The following is a 23,634-nucleotide window of genomic DNA, read 5'->3' as shown; positions in this document are numbered from 1 at the left end:
CACTTCTCCCAGAACCAATTAAAGATGGGTACAGATTAAAGATGGGTATCATATTTGAACAGAGGTGAAGACCCAGCTCTCTTGAAAAGTCCAAATTGCTGGGAAAGATAGGATGGTAGAAAAGAAGATGAATAGCAAAATGTGGATGGATTCAATTTAATAGATGCACATTGGAAAGTTAGGCTGAAGATAAATTTATGTAGAAAAGATTGATCTACAGTATGTCATCCCTAAGAGTTGACACTAACATTGATGGCACACATCAGTCAAGATCAAGCTGCTGACAATCAGAAACTACAGTAGACTACTCTACTATAAACCCTTTCTGAAGTATTTATTTATTTATTTATTTTTATTTTTATTCCATTTATATCCCGCCCTTCTCCGAAGACTCAGGGCGGCTTACAAGCTTAGCAGTAGCCTTCATTCTATGTATATGCCTCTATGTATATGCCTCCTATTCTCAACCTCTATGTAATGAGGTTGAGAATAGGAAGTTTGTGAATCTCTTCATATATGGCTGGATTATATCATTTGACAATAAAGCTTCATTCATTTAGCTATATGCTGGTGAAAACTAGATTCTAACACTGGAATGTCATTAAGGTATTGGGGGAACTTTAAATACATGCATTAGCAATAGCAATAGCACTTAGACTTATATACCGCTTCACAGTGCTTTACAGCCCTCTCTAAGCAGTTTACAGAGTCAGCATATTGCCCCCAACAATCTGGGTCCTCATTTTACCGACCTTGCAATGATGGAAGGCTGAGTCAACCTTGAGCTGCTCAGAACTGAATTTCTGGAGGGAGGAGTGAGTTAGCACACAATACTTCATTCTAACCACTGCACCACCACAGCTCTGAATGACTTTACTGATACATGAATAATTTGAATTAAATCCCACAATCTATGGGGTTTATTCCCAAATATTCATAATATTTATATTAACCAGCAAAGCTTAACATAAAAATCATAATTAGTCATAATATAGTCATTTTCTCTCTCTTTGGAAAATAGTTGTTTGCCATCAAAAAATTATATGTGGTTCTTCTTGGAATATCCAACCACTTGCAAATACAATGAGTGCAATAAGAAGTCTAGTGTACTATTTCAAGTTTTACATTCATATTACCTCAAATTTTTGCAAAAAAACACAAACCTTTCCTTTAACTTGCAAAGGTGAGAGAATCTACAATTCTCATTACAGTTTTAATAAATGTAAAAACTGCATGTTGTAAACGCAGCAAACAAATTTAATAAGTAAATAAATTTCACTATCATACTTAAAGTGTTTTTTATGTATGAAACAGAAATGTCTGTACTGATGTTATCAGTGGATCATGAATACCAATAAAACTAGAAAACGTAGTATGCATGAATGTATGAAACAGTATACATAGTAGCTGTTTTAAGTTTTCCATAAACTTCTCATTATGTTTCTTCTTACTTTTTAGTCTGTAAGTTAATCTTCATGTCAAGCAAAGTAACAAGTGAAATCAAGGGATATGATTGTGCACATTGGTGGAATTCCAAAATCACTTGGGTTTATTGTCTAACTAGGATTCCATTTCTGAATTTGAAATTTATCACAATGGTCATGGGATGATTGACTTCTCAATTTCAAGATCTATGTTGGCAGAAAAAAAGAAGAGTGATGGCCTTTAAAGATGCTGCCTCCAGGGACCAGACAGAATGCAAATTCTTGGTGCCCGTATAAAGTCTATAGCTGCTGTCGGTGTCTGTGGGAGCCTGATCCCCTAACAAATGCCATCTCTCCTGATTATTTGGGATCTATTCCAGACCATGCCTCCCACTGTATTGCACAATAGAACTCAGCCACCCAGAGGCCTTTCACAGTGTTGGATTCCCTAAAGGACGGTGACTGAAAATGTAGCTCCACACATCTGGAGAACAGTCAGGATAGGTGAAAGCAAGGAGGCCGGTAGGAAAGATGTATTGTAGACCTATTCTTCCTCAAAAGTTTGGATTCAATAGTTCCCCAGAGAGAGAAAATGTATTACTCGGAGAAAATCGGAGAATTCCCCCCCCCCGTCCCGGCTTGTTCTTTTGACTTAAACCTGTCCGATAGCAGCCGGGAGGAGGAGAGCCTCTGACTCAACAGCTTTGCGCCCCCTCCCAAGTCAGCGCAAGAGCTGAAGCAACCTCCAACGCCAAACGAGGGACAGAGAATGAGGAAACCGCGGGCGAGGAGGGGGAAATTTGTAGCCACCCATGCGCGATCGCCCGAGGCCCCTCCTGCCTGCCGGAGGAGCCATAAAATACCCTCGCCGAAGCGCGCAGTCCCACATTGGGAAAACTGAGCCATTGGCGAGGGAAGCGACCAATATCTATCCGAGAGAGGCAGAACAAGCGAGTCTCACGCAACACAAAAGGTGAGCAGGCGCCTGTCCCGAATCGCTCGCTTTCTTTTCGCCCCTTTCTTCTCCTTTATAGGAAGAATCGCGCCTACTCACGGGAAATTCGATCGGACTGAGTTTCCTCGATGTCTACTGCCTGTCCCCTGTGCGTTCCTTCGGCAACCAATTCCTCCTGTTGAAAAGCAGCTTTCCATCCAGCCCCGTTTTCTTGCGCTTGTAAAAGCTCGCCACTTTTCCCGCGCGACGCTGCGGTCAAAGCGTGCGGCTAAGTTCATTTGGACATTGTCCTTGTCATTTAGCTTCCCGGGACCCGGGTGTAGAAGGAAGGCGTCCTGCCTTTCTCCAAATACACTTTTTATTTTCTCTAGTCTGGAAGTTGAGTCATTGGCAACTGGATTTCTTTTCTTTGGGTCTGAAACATTCGCTTCTTATCCAAGTAGCTGAATAGTTGGATAAACAGCGAAATGTTCCAAACCCAGAGAAGAGAAGTCTAATTGCCATGACCCAACTTCCAGACAAAAACCTATCGGGATGACTGAGAATCTATTCGGTTTATTTCCACTTCTTTCGAGAAAAAGATCCCCCTCCTCTCTTTTTTTTCCCTTTTCTTTTTAGGGAATTGGAATTCTTTTGTTATCAGTAGATTATGGGAGAAAGTTAAAATAATTTGAAAACAAGCCAACAAGCCCCAGTAAAATAAACAAGACTTTCAAAAGAATGTAACATCGGGATGATTTAATACCTTTGGAATATATCGGGTTCTATGTAGTTGGGGAAGGATTTGTTGGGCAGTTAGTGGTAAATCCTCATCTGTTTTTCATCAAAGGACCCCAAGGTTAATCTTTCCATTTTCACAGTGGAAGGAAAATGGGTGTGTGTGTGTGTGTGGGGGGGAACTATCCTAACATTCAGACACAAATCCTAGAGTTCAGTTTTAAGCATTCCCGAATTAGCAGTGATTTGAGATTTTCAATAATTTTCAATGCCTCATTGTTATGCAACTAATGAGAATAGTTGGCACCAAATCTGCAAATTTAGTAAGTTTTCGGTTGAAATTTTATAAACGAACTATAAGAATTAGGCATTTTTTAAAACGAAACTTACCCATAAGAAGATCTAAACAGACTCATACGATATTTTTATTCTGTAATCCCATGCCATATTGATGATGGGAAGGGTGATTCCACGATGTTTTCTGTTTGTAATTGTATTGTTTCTTATATTTTTCTTTTTTTTTAGGGCAAATCCATTAAAGAAGGAAAAATGGAATAGTCGTACTTTGCCTTTTTGAATACTATAATAGGGTGTAGACCTTTCTGTTTCCACAGGAGAAAAGGTTTTGAACGTTTTAAAATAACAGCCAGTACAAAAGAAACAGGAAAGGAATTTGATACAAATGTTTTCCTAATATTTCTCCTCAGAATGTAATTTCATCACTGGGGTACAGAAGAATGATATTTTTTCTTCTTTTTGTACTTAAAATAGCTCTGCAATGTTCATGAACTAAAATAACCTCATAGCAATTTGTAATACATTAAAGCCAAATCACAAACAGGTTCCCACTCAACATTAAATAATTACAGGGGCTAGTATGCAAGCTAATGAGGTTACAGAAGCATAGAGGCAAATTTCCATCTTTCCATCTTCTAGTTTTAGACACTAGCCTCTGGGCAAGTAATTTTATTTCTTTACTTATCTACTTATGTAGACTTGTAAGCCAATTGCAGTTGACTCTAATTGGTGACTTGATAGATCTGAATGAGCTTCTTCTAAAACTCTTTGCGAGGGCAAGGAGTTGGCAACCATGCATTTTTCATTCCTTCCTGGGGGGAAAGGAACAGAGAAATATTGAAATAACCCTTTGGTTGCCTCCCTCTTGCATTTTCCCTGTTTTCCTACAGATGCAAGGGACCATGAGGTTGGGGCTTTCCGTGATGACACTCGCCCTGTGCTTGCTGATCTGTCTGGGTACATTGGCAGAAGCTTATCCCTCTAAACCAGACAGCCCTGGTGAAGATGCCCCTGCAGAAGACATGGCCAGGTACTATTCAGCATTGAGGCATTACATTAACCTCATAACACGGCAAAGGTAGGTACCAGGGTAACATTCAGTGTAAAAGGGGGAGGGTATGATATGACTATGTATCATTTTTTTAATCTTCCATCGTCTTCATAAAGTTTTTTTTTATCCTGATGTCCTCCATATTAGAAAATGAAAGAATTTGAACATAGTGTCATTTAGTTCCTAGGTCATTTGTATTTTCTATTCAATTATGCAGGAAAAAATGGAGAATTGTTCCAAATGCATGTTTCCCTGTTAACTTTATCCTTTATTTTGAGGAATCTAGAGACTGTCGATCCCAACTAGTTGCATTCCTGAATTTTCCTTCCAGGTAAACTGTAATAAAAAGTAACAAAATTCAATTATTGCAAGGCAATCTTCAAAACATGTGGCATTGTTCCTATCTCATTGGTGGTGGAGACATATTAAGTGGGGCCCATTTTAGTCCTTAAAAAAAAAGACATGGAACTGTTTTGTCTCCAAGAGCACTGGGATAGGGCTGTCAGTTTCACCTTTGCCTTTCTTAATAACTTAACTGTCCAGTAATCTAAGCTTGGCTGGCATATGGAATAAAGAAAGGACCTTTGTATTGGGGTCATATTTGTGATAGATCTATATTGCATTACAACTTTATTGATTAGCCCTTGGGCCATATCAAAGTGCAAAGTTCCAGCAACAAATTGTTACTAAAATTTGATAAAAGCAATTTAAAATGGAATTTGATAAAATACAATTTAAAATGGAATTAAAATAAAATACAATTTAAGATGAAATAGTAATAAAATACAATCTAAAATGAAATTGTAATAATGTACAATAATTTAAGATATAGATAAAATATGATAACATTATATAACATTATATTTCAATCAGTCCCACATATGCAGATCTTAACCGGATCATTTTGTTTAAGTACTGTGCTATGTTAAATGTTATTTTCAAGTTCTGGCCAGACATAAGGTAAGTTATTTTGATGAGGGGATCCCAATGGGTCATTCATTTGGTATATAGACCAAGATGCCTGTCTCTCACCCTCTTATACAGACAACAGTCCAATAGGATGTGAGCCAGGTCCTCTACCTCTGTCGCTCCGCAAATGCAGAGACACTCATTGTATGGTATAGCATGAAATCTCCCATATCTGACCATTGTGTCAAGCTGTTCGAATCTCACTCTCATAAATATCTCCCTAAGATGTTTTGGGAGTTGTAACTTCAAATAACTGTCTACTTGAAAAGTACATTTGTATTTACTCAGCCATTTCAAGTTACCTACCTTAGTAAGGATAGCTATATCAGTTTGTGCTTTTATATCCTTAATTCTTTGGGCAACTCTTTTTTTAGATTGTTCTTCTGTTACGCAAGAGACAGGAAGGCCACAGCGTCTTACAAAATTTGTTAGTTTGGTGATCCAGGAGATTTATGATTGTAGTTTTATTTGCTCTAGTAGGCATAATTTGGGGAGTTTATCAGTCTCCATTTCATTAACTTTGCACCAGTGGTTATAAGCTCTAATTTTAGATAATGCCTGAATTGTATGAATTCCCAATTCAGCTCTAACTGCTGCAGCAGATGTTCTTGGATCTACACCCAAAATACATCTCAAATGCTGGGACTGTGTTTGTTCTAGGACTGTGGTTGAGTAAAGACCCCAAATTTCTGTTCCATACAAGAGCATTGTGTAACCTTAGCCTTATAAACCTTGAGTAATGGAGCTAGGGACCCTGGGTAACTATGGTTCTTTAGTTTGAGCAATAAATTCAAATAGGCTTTTGCTCTAAATGTACTCTGTTGATGATGGCAGGCCCAAGATCCAGTCTTGGAAAAAGTTACTCCCAAATATACAAAGGTATTAACCTGCTCAATTGGTTCACCATCTAATTGCCACTTATGTCTCTGATGGTTTCTTCCAAACACCATTATTTTCGATTTAGATTTGCTAATGATTAGGCATTTATCCTGGCAATAAGAGCTGAATCTTCTTAATAGCCTACGTAATCCTACTTGTGAGTATAATAATAAAATCATATCATCAGCATAAAGCAAGCTGTTACAGTAAGTATTTAGGATCATTGGCATGTGTACCATAGTATCTTTCATTAACCCTGGCAAGTCATTGATGTATAAATTAAATAATAATGGGGCCAGGATACACCCTTGCCTTATCCCTTTATTTGTGTGAATCCTGTTAGTCAGGGCCCCATTAACCCCATACCGCACTCTCAAACAGATACTTGTGTAAAGGGCTTCAATCAAAGCCAGGAGTCTGGGTTCTATTTTAAGAGATGTCAATGTACTCCATAGTATGTCTCTATTTACCATATCAAATGCTGCTGTAAGGTCTATGAAAGCAGCAAACAGGGGTCTCCTCTTATAGGCATATTTGGCAATTAGATGGTTCAAGACAATGCAGTTATCAATAGTAGATCTGTTTTGTCTAAAACCTGCTTGTTCTTCTGTGAGGATGTTGTTTTCCTCTACCCAGATTTCAATTCTGTTCAAAAGGTACCTAGCATATATTTTTGCTACAATGTCAATCAGGCTGATGGGCCTATAATTACTAGCATCCTTTTTATTCCCTTTTTTATATATGGGGACAACTATTGCCATCTTCCACCCATCTGGTATATGGCAGGTGTTATTTATGTGTGTAAAAAGACCTGCTAATACAGGGCCCCACCAGTTGGGAAATTTCTTAAATAATTCTGCTGGTAAAAAATCCTCACCTGGGGCTTTATTGCTCTTTAAGCTTTTAATGATGGACTGTATCTCCTCTTCTGAGACTGGTGGCCAAGGGGGGAGAGTTCAATAATCTAAGCTTGGCTGGCATATGGAATAAAGAAAGGACCTTTGTATTGGGGTCATATTTGTGATAGATCTATGTATTCTCATTTACTTTTTTTGTCACAGTCTGCAGTTTTCACAGCCTCCCTGACTTACACCTTAATTAGACTTTTCCAATGGGACTGTTTTCAGATTAGGAATTATGAATAGCCAGGTAGCTTCTGAATGTGGATATACATAATGTATAACAACAAAAAGCATCACCTAAAATCAGTCACATTGCAGTTATTAAATAGACTTAAATTACACTTTAATAAATTTCAAAGCAACAAAGAATAAGGTATAAAATAGAAAAATTCTTTCTTTCAAGAAGAAAGGAGTTATATGAATCCCTGTAATAGTTTTATTGTAACCTTTTGTTAATGTGTATCTGATTTTGTTAACCTTGCTCAAGTCAGGAGTTGATCATGAGAAATGGATGTTTACTCTAAGCTTGCACTATCAAAAGGAAGAAAATCCATTTTATGCCAATCCATTTTTATAGCATACGGTTTTGCCAATTAGAGTTCATTCCATCAACTTTCTAGACCATAAAAACTTATACAATAATAAATATATTATTTTTATGGTGTTGAAAGTCTGTTGTCTTTGCTGCAACAGACTAACAGAGAGACCATTCTAGAATGTAGAAAAAGAAGATCAATTATTTTATTTGCTCTTTGCTTGATCTCACATTTCCATCATCAGCCCAATGTCATTATAAATGGAATTTGAACTTTTGAAGATAAAAGTGAATAGCATTTGATCCTATCAATCCTAGGCAAACATTCTTAAGAGAAAAAGGTGAAGAGAGAGCAAGTAGAATTTAGTGTGTGCATATTGTGGAAATAAAGAATAAAACCTGTCCCTTGCTTGATCTGAAATTTTCAGATGCAAGTATGTTGTAGACTGGGAACTGTGACCCTGATACTGAGCATTGCTCGGAGAGATTATTTTAATGAATGTAGTAGTGCTGTAGTACATTGCTGAAAGTGGGAAGACCTTTTCTTTTCCAACAAGGTTGACCTTCAGGAGACCATGTGAAGAAAAGCTCATGGACTGTATACACACATTTCTCTTCTCTAAGTTGGTTCTGCTCCCACACTTTTATCTTTCCCTTTTTAGGAAGGAAATGTGAAGGTAAAAATTAAACAAATATTTGTTAACTAACCTATCTACAACTTTGGTTTGATCACAGATCCCCACCCCATCTTTTACTATGTGATAGGAGAAAAACCTCAAATAATTGTAACAGTTATGATCAAAAGTGGCAGAAACAAATGGGAATTATGTCATATCTTAGCATTGTAAGAATCCTAATGACAACTCTTAAGGCTTGTATTTCAACACTAGACTGGGCTGATAGTTTACAGAAAGTTTCCTCACTCATCTCTTTACATAATTTTCTGGGAATGTTCTAGTAGACAAAATGTGTAAAATAGGCTTCCTAGTACATATATTCACACTTGTATCATTAATAGTGGGTTCTCTGTATGCCAAAATGTTATTTAATTATATATAACTACTTGCATAAATTCACAGAAATTAGTCAACTGAAAACATATTCCTATAAAATAATTTTAAATCTTTTTATAATACTTGACCTGTATTTGTGTTTGTGCATAAAAAGAACTGTATATAGAATGGACCCACCAGATCCTACAGTCTGAACCATTCAAATGGGGTGCAGTCTTTGCTTTAGGAATCACTTAAGGGCATTTTTATTTTTAAAAAGTCTGGATTTCCTATTGCACATTTGCTGCATAGTGTGGATTCTTAAGCCTCATTGCAAAAAGAGAAATACAGGTATTCCTTGACTTACCGCCATTCGTTTAGTCACTGTTCAGAGTTACAATGGTACCAAAAAAGTGACTTGTTATTTTTTCACCCTTATGACTGTTGCAGAATTCCCATGGTCATGTGCTCAAAATTCAGCTCATGGGAACTGGAGTCATTTATAATGGTTGCAGTGTCCCAGGATCATGTGATTCCCCTTTTGTGACCTTCTTACAAGAAAAGTCAATGGGGAAGCCAGATTCGCTTAACAACCATCTTACTAACTTAACAGCTGTAGTGATTCGCATAACTATGGCAAGAAGGTTGTAAAATGGGTAAAACTCTCTCAATAACTGTCCTGCCTTTTGGCTCAGTTTTGATTGTGGGTTAAAAATGTGATGTTATTTGCATATACATTTTACATGCAATTTATACATAAAAATACACATATAATTTACTAGAATTGAAATATGACATATTGTGATAGAGATTGAATAGTTGACTTATATGCTATCCTTTTCAACTGATTGTACAGGTGCAACTTCCATGCCCATTTTCTCCCTTTTGAGTCTGTTTCCTTAAAATAAACATGCATTGGGCAGCCTGTCAAATAAAAGATTTCATTCAGAGGATACTACAAAGAAGGGTATACATGCAGCATGTATTTATTAATAAATGTCATTTTAAAAGATTATGTGATTAAGTCATAACAAGAGTAGACCCATTAAAATCAAACAGATTTCTGGGCAGTTCAGACTAGAGAGATCAGTCAAGATTTAAACTGTTTTTTTTAAAGAAAATGGCTGCAATACTTTATATTTTTTTCTGAGATTTCCAAGTTTTAGTTAAAAAGTAGGCTGTATACTGTAAAATAATTAGTTCAGATACAGGGGTCTTTAGGGTGCATTAGTTTGGAATTAGCCTTTCAGGAAAAGACTTAAGAGAGAGGGAAATACAAAACTACAGATTATTTTAATATTTCAATGTTATAATTTAAATAATAGAAATGAAATTCAGAAGTAAAATCTCTCCCCTTTAATGTTTTAATACCATAATACAACTGGTTATGAGATATCCCATTTAGCTCCAAAATGCATGCTTCAGTTGGACTCATCCACTAATTGATTTACAGTTCAAAACAAATAAGATTTTATTAGATTTTCACTTACTATGGACTCTTACAGCAGGAAGAATTGAATTAGAAGCTTGGAGGATGATATTACCCATTAAAGTTGCTTTAGCAAACAGATAAATGATTGTGCAATAAAATAGCTAAAAAGATTTCAGGAATTGAATAGAAATCCTTTTCTTTCAGGATTTTTGATCTGTTTTATTAAACATTTTTAAAGAGGAAGTAAACAAGTAATATAAACCAATTTAGCGAGAAAAATAAATTGAACAGAAAGCTAAAAGTATAAGAAAATGAAAAATTAATATAAAAAGAAAAAAGATACAAAGAAGTACATCTGATCTTCTTTAGAGTAGCGGTACAATTATAAATTTACTTCTTACTCTGGTTACAATATTTATTTTATTTATTTATTTTAATTCCATTTATATCCCGCCCTTCTCCGAAGACTCAGGGCGGCTTACAAGCTTAGCAGTAGCCTTCATTCTATGTATATGCCTGCTTATTAGGGCTTTTACACACACACCCAAGCGGCATTATTACAAAGTCAGCTTAATTGCCCCCAACGATCTGGGTCCTCATTTTACCTACCTCGGAAGGATGGAAGGCTGAGTCAACCTTGTGCCTGGTGGGATGCGAACCTGCACTAATTGCAGGCAGCTGGTGTTACTTAAGGAGGCATTAGCCCACTGCTCCACCAAGGCTCTTATAACTGTTATTTCTGTTATTCTGTCTAATCATTAAAATCTTAAATCATGTTCCCCCCCCCCGCCTTTTTTTTCTGCTTTCACAATCTATAAAGGGTTTCAAGTGAGGAATAAATGTAGATATTGTCTTTTCTCAGATTAAAGAAGTCAATTTAGCCCTCTCAGCAAGTTCTGTCATCTTCATCAACTATTCCTCCATTGTGCTAGTGCTGAATCCTTCCATCTTTGTGCATACAGTAATCTTGCTGCAATTATCTTACGCAAAAAAAAGTTCCATTACATTTTTCCAAGGCATTTTTAATGGCCCAGAGTTGCAGTTCTGTAGACCACTAGATCATGCATATAACTGCGAACAATTCCCATAAAGTACTGTCAGAGAGCAGCAGTTACTGCTCTCCGTAGCCTTATTCTGGTTCTCATATTATGTTGTTGTATGTGAACATAAAACAAACCAGAACAGTTTCTTGGGTAGGGCAATTCTGCACAAATCCAGACATAAGAGCCTTGGTGGAGCAGTGGGCTAATGCCTCCTTAAGTAACACCAGCTGCCTGCAATCAGTGCAGGTTCGCATCCCACCAGGCTCAAGGTTGACTCAGCCTTCCATCCTTCCGAGGTAGGTAAAATGAGGACCCAGATTGTTGGGGGCAATTAAGCTGACTTTGTAATAATGCCGCTTGGGTGTGTGTGTGAAAGCCCTAATAAGCAGGCATATACATAGAATGAAGGCTACTGCTAAGCTTGTAAGCCGCCCTGAGTCTTCGGAGAAGGGCGGGATATAAATGGAATTAAAATAAAAAATAAAATAAAATAAATAAATAAGAAACTGATTGTGATGCTTTAAAAGTGTTAAATTATACATGTAAGCAGATCCCTTTTGTCGCTACGAAGGCTTGCTAAATTGTGTTTATTTAACAAGCCATTCCTTGCAAGGTTTACAGTAATATATCATACTATGGCTTGCTTCAAATATGTGAATCCTGTCTGATTACACTTCAAATTATATCTAGAACAAATATTAAAATGAAATTCTTAATTTTAGGATCTTGGTTTTTGGTGCTCCTTCTATTTGTTACAATGAAGCTTATCATTATATGTTGCGGTCAGGGTTTTTGTTTTTCCGTATGGCTTGTCACAGAACCTGATGCCAATTGGGGCCGACAGAGAGTGACTGATTCATGATCGTGCAGCTGGTTTTAAATGAAATTATATTTCAAGTTTATTTCTGTTGTTGCTTGGTCAATGACAAAAAGCTGGAGGAGATCAGAAGTAGAATGCAATGAAGAGATCTTTGAATCTTTTCCCCTATCACAGTCTTGATAGGGGACGATCGTCTTGATAGGGGATGATCGTCAAATTGACGATCTATCGGTCTCTAAAGAAATGTCCGAAAGTGTTCAAGACAAAATTTTCCAGCATCACCTGATTCTTCACGAGAGAACATTCCTGACACTTTCTGAAATAATTCCCAATATTCCTTATAATTTCTATCACTTGAATTTAATAAGGTACATCATTATTATTGCTTTTGATAAAATGATATGTACCATGAATAGGATGGGCAGGCAATAAAATTTACAAATAAACAAAAAAGAAATAATATTATTTTTACAAGTTTTCAAAATTGTTTTTCAAATTGATTAAGGGAAAAAATAGAGGAAAGAAGAAAAAAAGTGGGATTGATCGTGGACCTGGGCCTGCCTTATTTTATTCTTGGATGAACTGAGGGTCTTCAGACATGAATAGGCCTATCAGATAAAGAGCAAAATCAGTTCATGGTTCTTCCAAAAGTCGCTGGAAAGTTTTAAGTAAACATTTGTCATTTTTCCATGTTAGAAAATATAAATTCCAACTGCTTAAATTATTTTTTGTTTGTCAGAGTTATACAGATCTGTACATAGAGTTACATGTACTCCTGGAAAACAGAAAATAAATTTAGAGCATATTAACAAAAAATTGTTACAATTCTAACCGTAGAAGTTAGAAATAAAATCAAGCAAAGCCAACTTTTTATTAAGCTAGATGAAATTATATAAATTACATGTTTAGAGGAAAGCATCCTGTGTGTATTAAGCAATTCCATTTGTCACTAAAACATAGACATTCTTGAAGGTTTATTTCATGGTTTCAGCCAATTGGAAATATTAGAAGAAAGAGAAGAATAGAATATTTTTTTTAAAAAAAATCTTGATTACAGCCAGTGTAGACTTTACATTCTCTAGAGAGAATTAAAACAGATTTAAGATTTACATGTAGAAATACTCTAAGAAGAAAAAAAGAAATGTACAATTTCTTGAATAAAGAAAGAGCAAAGTAGGTACAAAAATCTGGAAGAAAATTGTTATTCAAACATTTCATCCCTCCCCTCTCATTGCTTTCTATGGAACAAGAGGGGGGGAGAATTTCTGCTAAGTTTCAAACAGTCTATTACTTCCTGCTCTTTTAAAAGAGTCATAAAGCCCATTATTTCCTGACTTGAGACTGGCAAATTCTAAGTGTTTCTCACTGTGGGAAAGATTTTTTTGGGGGAAGGGTTTTGTCCCCAGGGTTGTTTGACCTGCAAGCAAACTCTTATGCATCTGTAGGGTCCAGAGCATTCTTCCTGATCTGTGTCTAACTGATGAGGTTGGGAAGAAAAAGTTAATACTAATAAGAAACATCTGGCAAATCATGTAAGGCCAGAATCTGTATTCTATCACCCTCACCACAGATATTAGCAAGGATTTTGACAGACGACTTTAAAAGCCAACTTTGTGATTAAACAATGAGAAATGAAATTATTGTTATGTTCCATATCTTCTTGCAATGGCACATTTGCTCTTCCACTCTTCCAGAAAAAAAGATGACTTTTCATAATGTTTTCCAAAAGACACAATGTTAAAAAATACACTTATAGTGGATAAAAATGTTGGCAATTCAATGTAATTATTTTCTATGTCTCTACAACCTCTTTCTTTAATAGCTCTAAAGTTTCCAAAAAGCAGCTTGGACAGTTAAGAGACTCTTACTCTTAAGACAGATATGAGATTCTTGAGAGGGAAAAATTCAGAATTAATTTTCACTAGCAGCAGTTGTAAAGTTTGTCAGTATTCAGCATTAACTTCTCTTTACCAAGACTCTCACATTTGCTAACTGAACAGAATAAGTTTCACATATTTTGAGGCTATTCTATCTAATTCAATCTATCTCAACCTGGTACTTCTAAATGATCCATGCTGACTTGGAACAATGGAAGTAAATGTCTAGCACAAGCAAGGAGACTAGGAGAAATTGGTCTAATTTCTAGATTATTAAGGTCATTTTAATAAAGGAGAATATTTATAGCTCAGTGTTGACATGAGGGGTTCTTGGTACTCTCTGAGTTTGCTTATTTTCTTGCAGATATTTCATTACCCAAACTAGGTAACATTTTCAGTGCTAGATGATGATGTTACCTAGTTTGGGTAATGAAACATCTGCAAGAAAATAAGTAAGCTCAGAGAGCACTAAGGACCTCTCAAGGACATTTTTATCATCTGGGATAGAGATGTTTTAGTGGCAGCTCCCATCAGCCACCAACTATATCTACAAAAATATTGACCTGATTTCTTGATAATGTGCAGTGCTGAATTGATACGTGAACATTTCTAAATTTTGAATGTAAATTATCCTCATGCATAGTGAGTTTATTTGCAAAGAAGTATTTAAATTATCAAGTCATGCTGTAGTTGAATCATTGCATAAATCATATCTTCATTAGAATTCATCAATACAATAAAAATATGTTATCATGTTCTAGTTTTTCTCTTCCAAATATAAAGAATGGATTTATCTCTTCAAAGTTATATAATAAATCATACTCTTAAGGAATCTATTTTTATTTTGCTTTGTTGCTGTGGATGAAGAAGAAATATTGTCTTAAAACTGCAGGATGGTAGAGCTGCTTAAATAAAAAGATTTGAGCTCAGTTTCAAGCATGAGAGAATGACAGTTTTGTTCAAACCATTTAATTAAAGAATTTAAATCTTTTATTTTTAAAGATATCAGCCAATAATCTTATTAACTGATTCCAATACATACTTTGTTATAGTTATATTTCTTTAAAACAAATAGAATTCCTGGACTTTATTATTAAAAGGATATTTACTTGATCTGCTGCTTAAGGTAAGTCCACTGGCCTATATTTTGAGAAAGACAAGCAGAAACAAGTCACGGACCATTCTAGATAAATATTTGAATCAACTGTATAATGAAATAAAATACTTGTTTTCAATTTAATAATACAGCTGGTTCTATTCATATTCTTCATGAAAGACAGTTATTTTAGCTTTTGAAGATTTAGAGAAACACTGAAAATTATTTCTGACTATACAAGTATGCATACAATTGCAACGGAAATAGTGTTTCTAAACCTAGATCTTCTGACAGAATGTAAGGTTTACTAGAACTTTCTTCTGCAGCGTCAAATAGTTTTTTATTGCATATATTTTTTCGTTTTTCTCTCTTGACTTATAAAAGCTGCTTTTTAAATCTTAATTCACTGTCAGTAAAATGAGGTTCTATAAGTTGCTTGGTCAAATGGTATGCTGGAACTGCAGGATAAATAGATACCTTGCTAGTAGCAGAAGTATGTTATTTCTTTTTGTTGAAGTAGCACAATTATTCTTTAGAAAGGTTAACTTGATTCCTTCTCAGTTGTGTTTTATGCACACAATGTTCTGTATCATCAGGCTTTTAATCATTATTCAATGTTTCATATTATCATACTTAACTTTATATTATCATACTTAACTTTTACTATATTGACTGTATTTATTCTCTGCCATACTGGGTGAAGTTGAAGAAGTTGTATTCCAACATGTCAGAAGATGATTGGAGGCAGTTACTGAGTTCTGATCAGCTGTGTGTTTTTTGAGCCCAGTATTCTTGGATATTTTATTAGCAGATGGCAGAATTGAACACAGATCCTTTGTTTAGAAAGCCCATGTATAAGATCAGTCAGCTGTTGCACCTTTGTAGGATTACATATTGGTGTGTGTGTGTGTGTTGTTGAATGTTTAGATTGTGTTTTAATTTTCATTTAATAGTTAAGTTGAATTGTTTCCCTTTGTTACTAACACTAGATCTTATATACTATATATTTTTCTTCGGTTGGTCAGTAAAACAGTATGTATTAGTTGTAATAATAAATATGCAGTGAATGTTGGTTGACAATTGTGCCTATTCATACTTGTTTAGTGCTTTTTTACTTTAAAAAAATCTAACAAATTTAATTTTTAAATTCATTTAACAGATATGGGAAGCGATCCAGCCCAGAGACGCTGATCTCCGATCTTTTGTTGCGAGAAAGCACAGAAAACATTCCTAGATCTAGGTAATAGAAAAGTAGATTTCGAGAGTTATTCCTGTAAGTTGCTCAGAACTTTATTTGCACTGTAAACTACACTATATATAATTTAAAGCCCAGGTTTTGCATGGACAAATCTGGGATTTCACCGATTCTGGAATGTTGATGAGTTCTGTATTCTACATTGAAAGATGATAAATCTTACTTGGTGTCTGAAAAGAAAAAAAGATTCCAAGTATGAATGTTATATTGGTCTATGAACAGACTGAGTCTTACACGGATAACATTTATTGCCACATTCTCCTCTCATTCTTTTTCTTTTTCAGTCCCATGAAAAACAAAATCTCTGATCCTAATTTTAGTTGAATAACTATTCCTACAATGCTTCTATTTGACATAGAAAGTTTCCACCAAAGTTATGGAATGCGCAGTCATTTTTATTACAAAATCAGACAGATAAACATATATTTAACAATTCAGTGACAATATTAAAATAGATTATCTGGATGACATCAGTTAAAAACTTATTTTTTAATGTTGCCTTTCTTCAGTTCTCACATCCTTTTCTGCATGTTTTAATGGATTGCTTATTTTTTCTTATTCAGATTTAGTGTACATTTTTATATACCTATTGTAAATTCCTTTAAATGCTTCAATAGATTAAAGGTTCTGTCAAAGCCAAACTTACCCCAAAATGACTTTAGGATTAGGATTTATTAAATTTATATGCTGCCCCTCTCCCTAAGGACTCAGGGCCGCTCACAACAATAAAAATTAAGAGACATAAAATACAAAAATTAAAAAAGAATTAAGAAATACAGGGCAATTTAACACAATAAAAACCAAATTAAAAACCATGGTCAGTCCAGGCCCGCTTCTTGGAACAACCATGTCTTCAGGTCATGGCGGAAAGATCGAAGGTCAAGGGCTGCCCGCAGCTCTGGGGGCAGTTCATTCCAGAAGGTCGCCGTGCCCACAGAGAAGGCTCTCCCCCTGGGGGTTGCCAGCTGGCATTGCCTGGCCAACGGAACCCTGAGGAGGCCGACTCTGTGGGAGCGAACTGGGTGATGGGAGGTTGACATTGGCAGCAGGTGGTCTCGCAAGTACCCTGGGCCTAAGCCATGTAGGGCTTTAAAGGTAAATACCAGCACCTTGAATCACACCTGGAGGGCAACCGGAAGCCAATGCAGCTCATGCAGGAGAGGTGTAACATGGGAGTATTGAGATACTCCCATAAGCACCCGCACGGCCGCATTTTGCACCAGCTGAAGCCTTGTTCCTTTTCTGCTTTTTGTTAAAATTCTGAAATTTGGGACAAACTGTTTTAGCCAATATATATATATATATGGGCTAATAGAGGAATCTGTGATATTGTCCAATGCTCTAACTTGATTGTATTTATGGATTTTTTTTGCAGTGTGTGTGTGTGTGTGCAAATAGGAAACAAATTACAATGTATATGTTTTTACACAGTGAGGTGAACTACGTTACTTTAGATGTGATTTTATAATTGCACCATTTGTACTGTGACATCATAATATATGTGTTGTCCTTTCAATGTTATCTTAGCTTGCTATGGATACAGTTGCTTATACAGTGGTACCTTGGTACTCAGCTGCTTTGAAATGCATCAAATTTGGTACTCAACAGATTTTGACATTTATTTATTTATTTATTTTAATTCCATTTATATCCCGCCCTTCTCCGAAGACTCAGGGCGGCTTACAAGCTTAGCAGTCATGAAAATTTTATCCCAGTACTCATTGTTTGTTTGGTATTCAATGGAAAAGCTAGAACCTGTGTGCGTCGGCAGCCTTGTGACTCACTACATTATTTCTTCTAGGAAAAATTTGTTTGATGCTCATCGCTTTTGGTATCATCATGCCTCTCAGAACCAATTAATGATGAGTACTGAGGTACCCCTGTATTATTGTCTGAAAAGAGTTGTTCCCATTACTAAGAGGAGACAGATAATCTCTTGTTCAGAGATGTTTTAATTTCCAGCCTTCTTAGATTCAAATGAAATTCAGAAAATGAACAACTTGCCTTCTTCAAATGCAGAATTTCAAAATTATTTCTAAATGGATATGGAGGGTCCTTGATGCTCTCTGTGTGCTTGTTTTCTTGCAGACATTTCATTATCCAAACAAGGTAATATTATCAGTGCTAGTTTTGATAATGAAACACCTGCAGGAAAACAAGCAAGCTCAGAGAGCACCAAAGACCCATGTCAACCCTGAGTTGCAAATATTCTCCTTTATTAGTAAATGGATATGTGTCAGTGGTTTGTGGTAAAACTATAAATTTCTGACTTTAGTGAATATTGGCAGCTATCATTCTGGGGGGAAAACAGAAGAAAAAAAACAGAAAATGGATATATCCCAGAAGAAAGGCCACATTTAAATTATTATGTGTTTTTATAGATACTAAGGCAAATGGTTGTTTCTAATAATGTCTTCACATCAGTTGCTGGTCAATGTAATCATAGAGAGATGATAAAAATGTTCTTCTCTCCATAATCTATCTGATATGGTGGGAAAGATTTATAGAAAGGCCACAACCCTTTTCTGATAAAGTAAGTTTATGCTCAGTCACAGTCATAAAGTTCTCCTGTATTCAGTTGAAAATAGCAATTGTGTATCTTTGCATTTTCAACATCAGCACAAAGAAGTAAAAGCTAGAGTATGTGTTATACACTTTCTATGCTTATAAAGTGAAATAATAGGAGGATTTTGATTCAGCACCCTTTTCAACTGCATTTTCGCATTTTTTTTCTCACATGGAAGGCCCCTTGATGTTGCCCTTGGAGCTACTCTGATTACAGTCCCTCATTGGTTTGAAATAAAAGTTGATAACACACATAAATAAAAACTGATAAATGCTTTGCCTAGTTTTCTTTTTCCTAACTGAGTGTCCTTTGCAAAATTTGGGACCTTAGCTTCCAAATATTGAGAATATTTAATTATTCTGGCTCGGAATCCTAGTAACTTGAGTTCCAGTATACTGTACCTGGAGGGCCGAAAATTGAGGACTCATGTCATGCAATAGAATCCCAAAATTTAGCATCTATCTTAGAGAAGATGTTCAAACTGTTCAAACATAATTTGTATGCATTGAACAATCTATTACACACTGCGTGTGGATGTAATTTATAAGCTGTAAGACACTTGCCTCCTTTCATATGATGAATCATGTTACATCAGCAATAAGGAATCCATATTCTTCCCCATTTCCCTGGCTACTACCCATGCTGACTGAAGCTGGTGAAACTGCAACATTTATCAGTCTAAAATGTCTCCACTTATAATTTATTCACTGAGACTAAATATAAAGTAATTTGCTTCTCCTAAAGTTACTGATACAGTGCTTATTCCAGAGTAAGGAGTAGTAGAAAAGTATAAAATAATATGTCTGATAATAGTTTTTACATAACCAACTGTTGATTATGTATAACTAAATAATACTTTTTTAATATAAACATTTCATTATATTATTAAAATAATGATCCTGCATGCAAAGAGGAAAAACACATAAGTTCTATTTATTAATACATAGCTAACAATTCAGTTGCTTGATTAGTTTAAACTTTGGAATCTTCTTTAGTGGCATACCAATAATAAAAAGAAACAAAAAAAATCAGAACTTGCTGTGTTTTAGAAGGAAAATATTACCTTTCCTTTCTTTCATATGTGAATTGTAATTCAAATATGCAAAATATTATAAATTCAATTGTATTATTATAGCTCATTGCCTATTCTTCTTTCAAAGATCTAAGACTATATAATGCTTTTTAATTTTCTTGCAGAGACATTTGAATCTTTCCCCCTTTTTTCATATTGTGTTACAGGTATGAAGATCCTGCAGTGTGGTGATGGGAATCACAGCTGACTTTCATAGTTTTTTCCTGGTTTCCACTCCATGTGCCATTGGTTAGTTGATCAGTTGGAAGTCCACCCACCAGTGCATGCAGTCATTGTCCTGAATTCTGTAGATTTTTTCTCCCTTCATTATCCTTGTACGTATGTTTATTTAAATAAATAACTTGTGTACTCTACATGGGAACATTTTAATGCAAGAGAGTCACTCTAATGAGGAGAGATTTTTCAAGCTATTAAAATTTAATTTACAACTTCATTACTGTCTAAAATAGCATGTATAGTAATTGTAGCACCCAACCTAATAATTGTATAAAGAGTAGCATTTGTTTTGCATATTTGGTCCAGAAGCTCATTTTTAACAATTGATTTCTACAACATTATTTATTTCATAACTATTGCTGCCTATGACACAACTGAAAAAAAAATAAAATTATGTGGAAAGTGCATATTTCTCTAATCAGTGTACAGAATATTATTTATTGTCTTGACAACTATTTTCTGTATCATTTTTATGAAAAGAAAAGTATCTACTAATATTCCATTGGAATATACCAGGGGTCAACCTGAAACAGTGAAAGAGCCACTCGGAACCAGTTCCCTCACAAAAGGAAAAACTGGGAGCCGCAAAAAATGTGTGCAAATGCACGTACATGCGCGCATGCGCAGAACAAGGTTTGACTGAAGAGTGGAGCCAAGGCGAGATACGCACCTACCCTACATATTTGAATTGATTGGTTGAACTTTTTTAGTCCCACTTTTTTTTTGTACTGCACATGGCAGAGGACTGGGAGCCGCAGGAGACAGCTGAAAGAGCTGCATGCGGCTCCGGAGCCGCGGGTTGCAGACCTGTGGAATATACCAACTAATTGAGAAACGCATATTAATATCATTGCTACTCCATGTATTTTATGATTATCCATGGGGAGGAGGGGCAGAAGAAATAAGAAAACAGAAATAATCTTTTTAAGAAAACAGAAAAAAAATAATTTACAAAGATTAAGCATTATTGCAGAATCTATGGCTTATTAAATAGAACCCAGTCTGTCACCAATAGGCCCAAACTTTGGGATCCCCATGGAAAGTCCCCTCCAGTGCTACTGGGAGCTGAAAAGAGCCTATCAGCTTCCTTATCAGCCAAGTTGCCCCTGACCTAATCAGAATCATGGTATAGTGGCTGATAGTGCTACGGTGCTGTATTCACACATGATGCCATGCTCTGGCTTTTTAAAAAAATATAATTTAATGAATAAACCATCACTAACCAAGATCACATAACTGATTGAGCCAAAACCAAATTTATTTTATATATTTATTTTAATTCCATTTATATCCCGCCCTACTCCGAAGACTCAGGGCGGCTTACAAACTTAGCAGTAGCCTTCATTCTATGTATATGCCTGCTTATTAGGGCTTTCACACAACCCCCAAGCGGCATTATTACAAAGTCAGCTTAATTGCCCCCAACAATCTGGGTCCTCATTTTACCTACCTCGGAAGGATGGAAGGCTGAGTCAACCTTGAGCCTGGTGGGACTCGAACCTGCACTAATTGCAGGCAGCTGGTGTTACTTAAGGAGGCATTAGCCCACTGCTCCACCAAGGCTCTGTAAATAAACCACATGATGTCATTTGCATGTTCCAAAGCCAATAACTTTTATCTTATCCCTGTTCTCCCAGATAAGTTTATCTCCCTGTTTTCCCCAGATGTATTTATGTCTGCCTATCTGTCTGCCCACCTCTCAAATTATGCCCTCATAATAATTATGGGAGCAAAGTCAGCATAGCTGGGCTCTGTTCTACAATGCATGATTGTCAAATTATATTCTTCAAAAGTAATTTCTGGCACTTTCATCGGGGACTCTTATCCTGAGGAATTTCTCTGCTTCCATAATTCATTTGTTTCAGTCAGTCAGTGAATCAGTCCTGACTCCTGATGACTGCTTGGACTAGTCCTTGCAGTTTTCTTGGCAAGATTTCAGAAGAAAAATCACCTACTAACTGGCTATCCCCATACATATGATAAATTTGTCCACCATCTTGTATAGAAAGCTCCCACACTCATGGTAAAGTTACTGGTTTTGGAGTGGAGCTGGATCTAGAAGGCACTTGGACAGAAGACCATCAAGAAATCCTACAGCTATAGAGTAGCCTGAGGATTAAAAATCATTCCAGAAGAAGGAAATGGCAATCCCTTTGGCATGAAAGGAGTCCTAATGTAACAGCAGTGTTTATTTGTACTAGTTAGTTAAATTAGTTATGATGGAAGGAATGCTTTTCATGTGGAAAATTTAGAAAATAAGGTCTGTATTTGAAAGCCTGTAATGACAGATATTTAATAATGGAGTCCTGAAGAGAATAATTTAATTTGCCCTGCTCTATTTCTTCCTTGTAAGAAAATTGGGAACCGATCTTCGAGATGGCTGCAACACTGCTGAAAGGCCCATAAAGATTGATGCTTAATTCCAGACTTAATTAGGCAGAATGCCAGAAATCTCTGAAACATTGCAATGGGAGCTTCATTTTTTTTTAAAATGGACATGACTTTTTAGTATTTCTCATTATGATACAAAGATCTTAAAAGTAGAGAAGGAAAAAAAATCAGGACATTTTCTTTATGTATTAAAGTTCATAACAACCAGTGCTTTTTTTGTAAAAGAAAAAGGTGCCGGAACTCACACATGTCATACAACCCACCTTGCCTACCCTACAAGGTTCCATCCAAAAAAGGTGCCAGAACTCCGTTCTGAGCGTTCTATGAGAAAAAAAGCCCTGATAACAACTATAATTTGTTTAATAATGATTTTTAAATAAACCATGGCCCCAGAGATAACACATAACTTTAATCTGTAAAACCATAGTTTGTAAATTCTTGTGTCTGGATTCATATAACACACTGACCAAAATCAATAAACTACCTTATTATAATGTGTGAACACACACACTTTATGCCTCCAACAATGTGCAAATGGAGATAAAAAGGGGCAAACTCGTTTCATGGATTAGTGGAAAACCACGGAACTGCCAGCATAGTCCAGCAAAAAGATGGGGAGGATCGGCCCAGTTCCATGCACTGTGATAATGAAGAGAATGGTGAAGTGAAGGATATTGTGCTCTGCCCTCATATAAGGAAATTTGGTTGCTTAAATGATCCCATGTATCAAACTCTTTTAACTTAAAAAAATACTTTAACAGCAAATGTAGAATAATGACCCTGCTCAATACTTATTACTATTATCATTAGGACAGCCTGGCAACACCAACTTTGCTTCCTGGAGCAAAGGTTGTCCATCCCTCAGTTGTCCCTTATGCATCTCCTTTCTTATTGCAAAATTCCAGAGTTGCAAAAGATGACTAAAGACAACTAAAACAGAACAATGCCATGCGGTAGAGATAGTCTTTGTTTAATGATCACTCATTTAGCAATTGCTCAAAGTTATGGTGACACTGAGTGAAGAGACTTACAACTTGTATTTGTAATTGAGATTGTTGCAGCATCCCCATGGTCACTTGACCACAACTTGGGCATTTGGATACTGGCACACATAATGATCTTGC

General features: G+C 35.9%; 1 protein-coding gene across 2 annotated transcripts; it reads left to right on the top strand.

Annotated features, from left to right (window-relative positions):
• Window positions 1–2,327: 2,327 nt before the first annotated feature.
• Window positions 2,328–20,274, top strand: NPY (neuropeptide Y). 2 transcript variants are annotated; one of them, XM_083379132.1, is made up of 4 exons: window positions 2,328–2,397; window positions 4,284–4,471; window positions 16,149–16,229; window positions 20,050–20,151. In XM_083379132.1, the coding sequence occupies exons 2-4, from the start codon at window positions 4,284–4,286 to the stop codon at window positions 20,072–20,074; spliced, it is 294 nt and encodes a 97-aa protein (XP_083235258.1). In that variant the 5' UTR covers window positions 2,328–2,397; the 3' UTR covers window positions 20,075–20,151. The 2 variants fall into 2 exon arrangements, with proteins under 2 accessions (XP_083235258.1, XP_083235259.1); XM_083379133.1 differs by having other exon boundaries at window positions 2,367–2,397; window positions 4,284–4,423; window positions 20,050–20,274.
• The last annotated feature ends 3,360 nt before the right edge of the window (window positions 20,275–23,634 follow it).

The sequence above is a fragment of the Vipera ursinii genome (genome assembly GCF_947247035.1).
Source record: "Vipera ursinii genome assembly, chromosome: Z".
Classification (NCBI taxonomy): domain Eukaryota; kingdom Metazoa; phylum Chordata; class Lepidosauria; order Squamata; family Viperidae; genus Vipera; species Vipera ursinii.
Note: the sequence above shows the minus strand (reverse complement) of the source record. Positions and strands in the feature narration are given on the sequence as shown.

What these genes read in the sequence shown, in the direction of transcription:
- NPY (XM_083379132.1), top strand. Translation starts at nt 4,284, where the DNA reads ATGCAAGGGACCATGAGGTTGGGGCTTTCCGTGATGACACTCGCCCTG. An exon ending in AACCTCATAACACGGCAAAG is followed by an intron (nt 4,472 to 16,148) that starts GTAGGTACCAGG and finishes TTCATTTAACAG; the next exon opens with ATATGGGAAGCGATCCAGCC. An exon ending in GAAAACATTCCTAGATCTAG is followed by an intron (nt 16,230 to 20,049) that starts GTAATAGAAAAG and finishes ATTGTGTTACAG; the next exon opens with GTATGAAGATCCTGCAGTGT.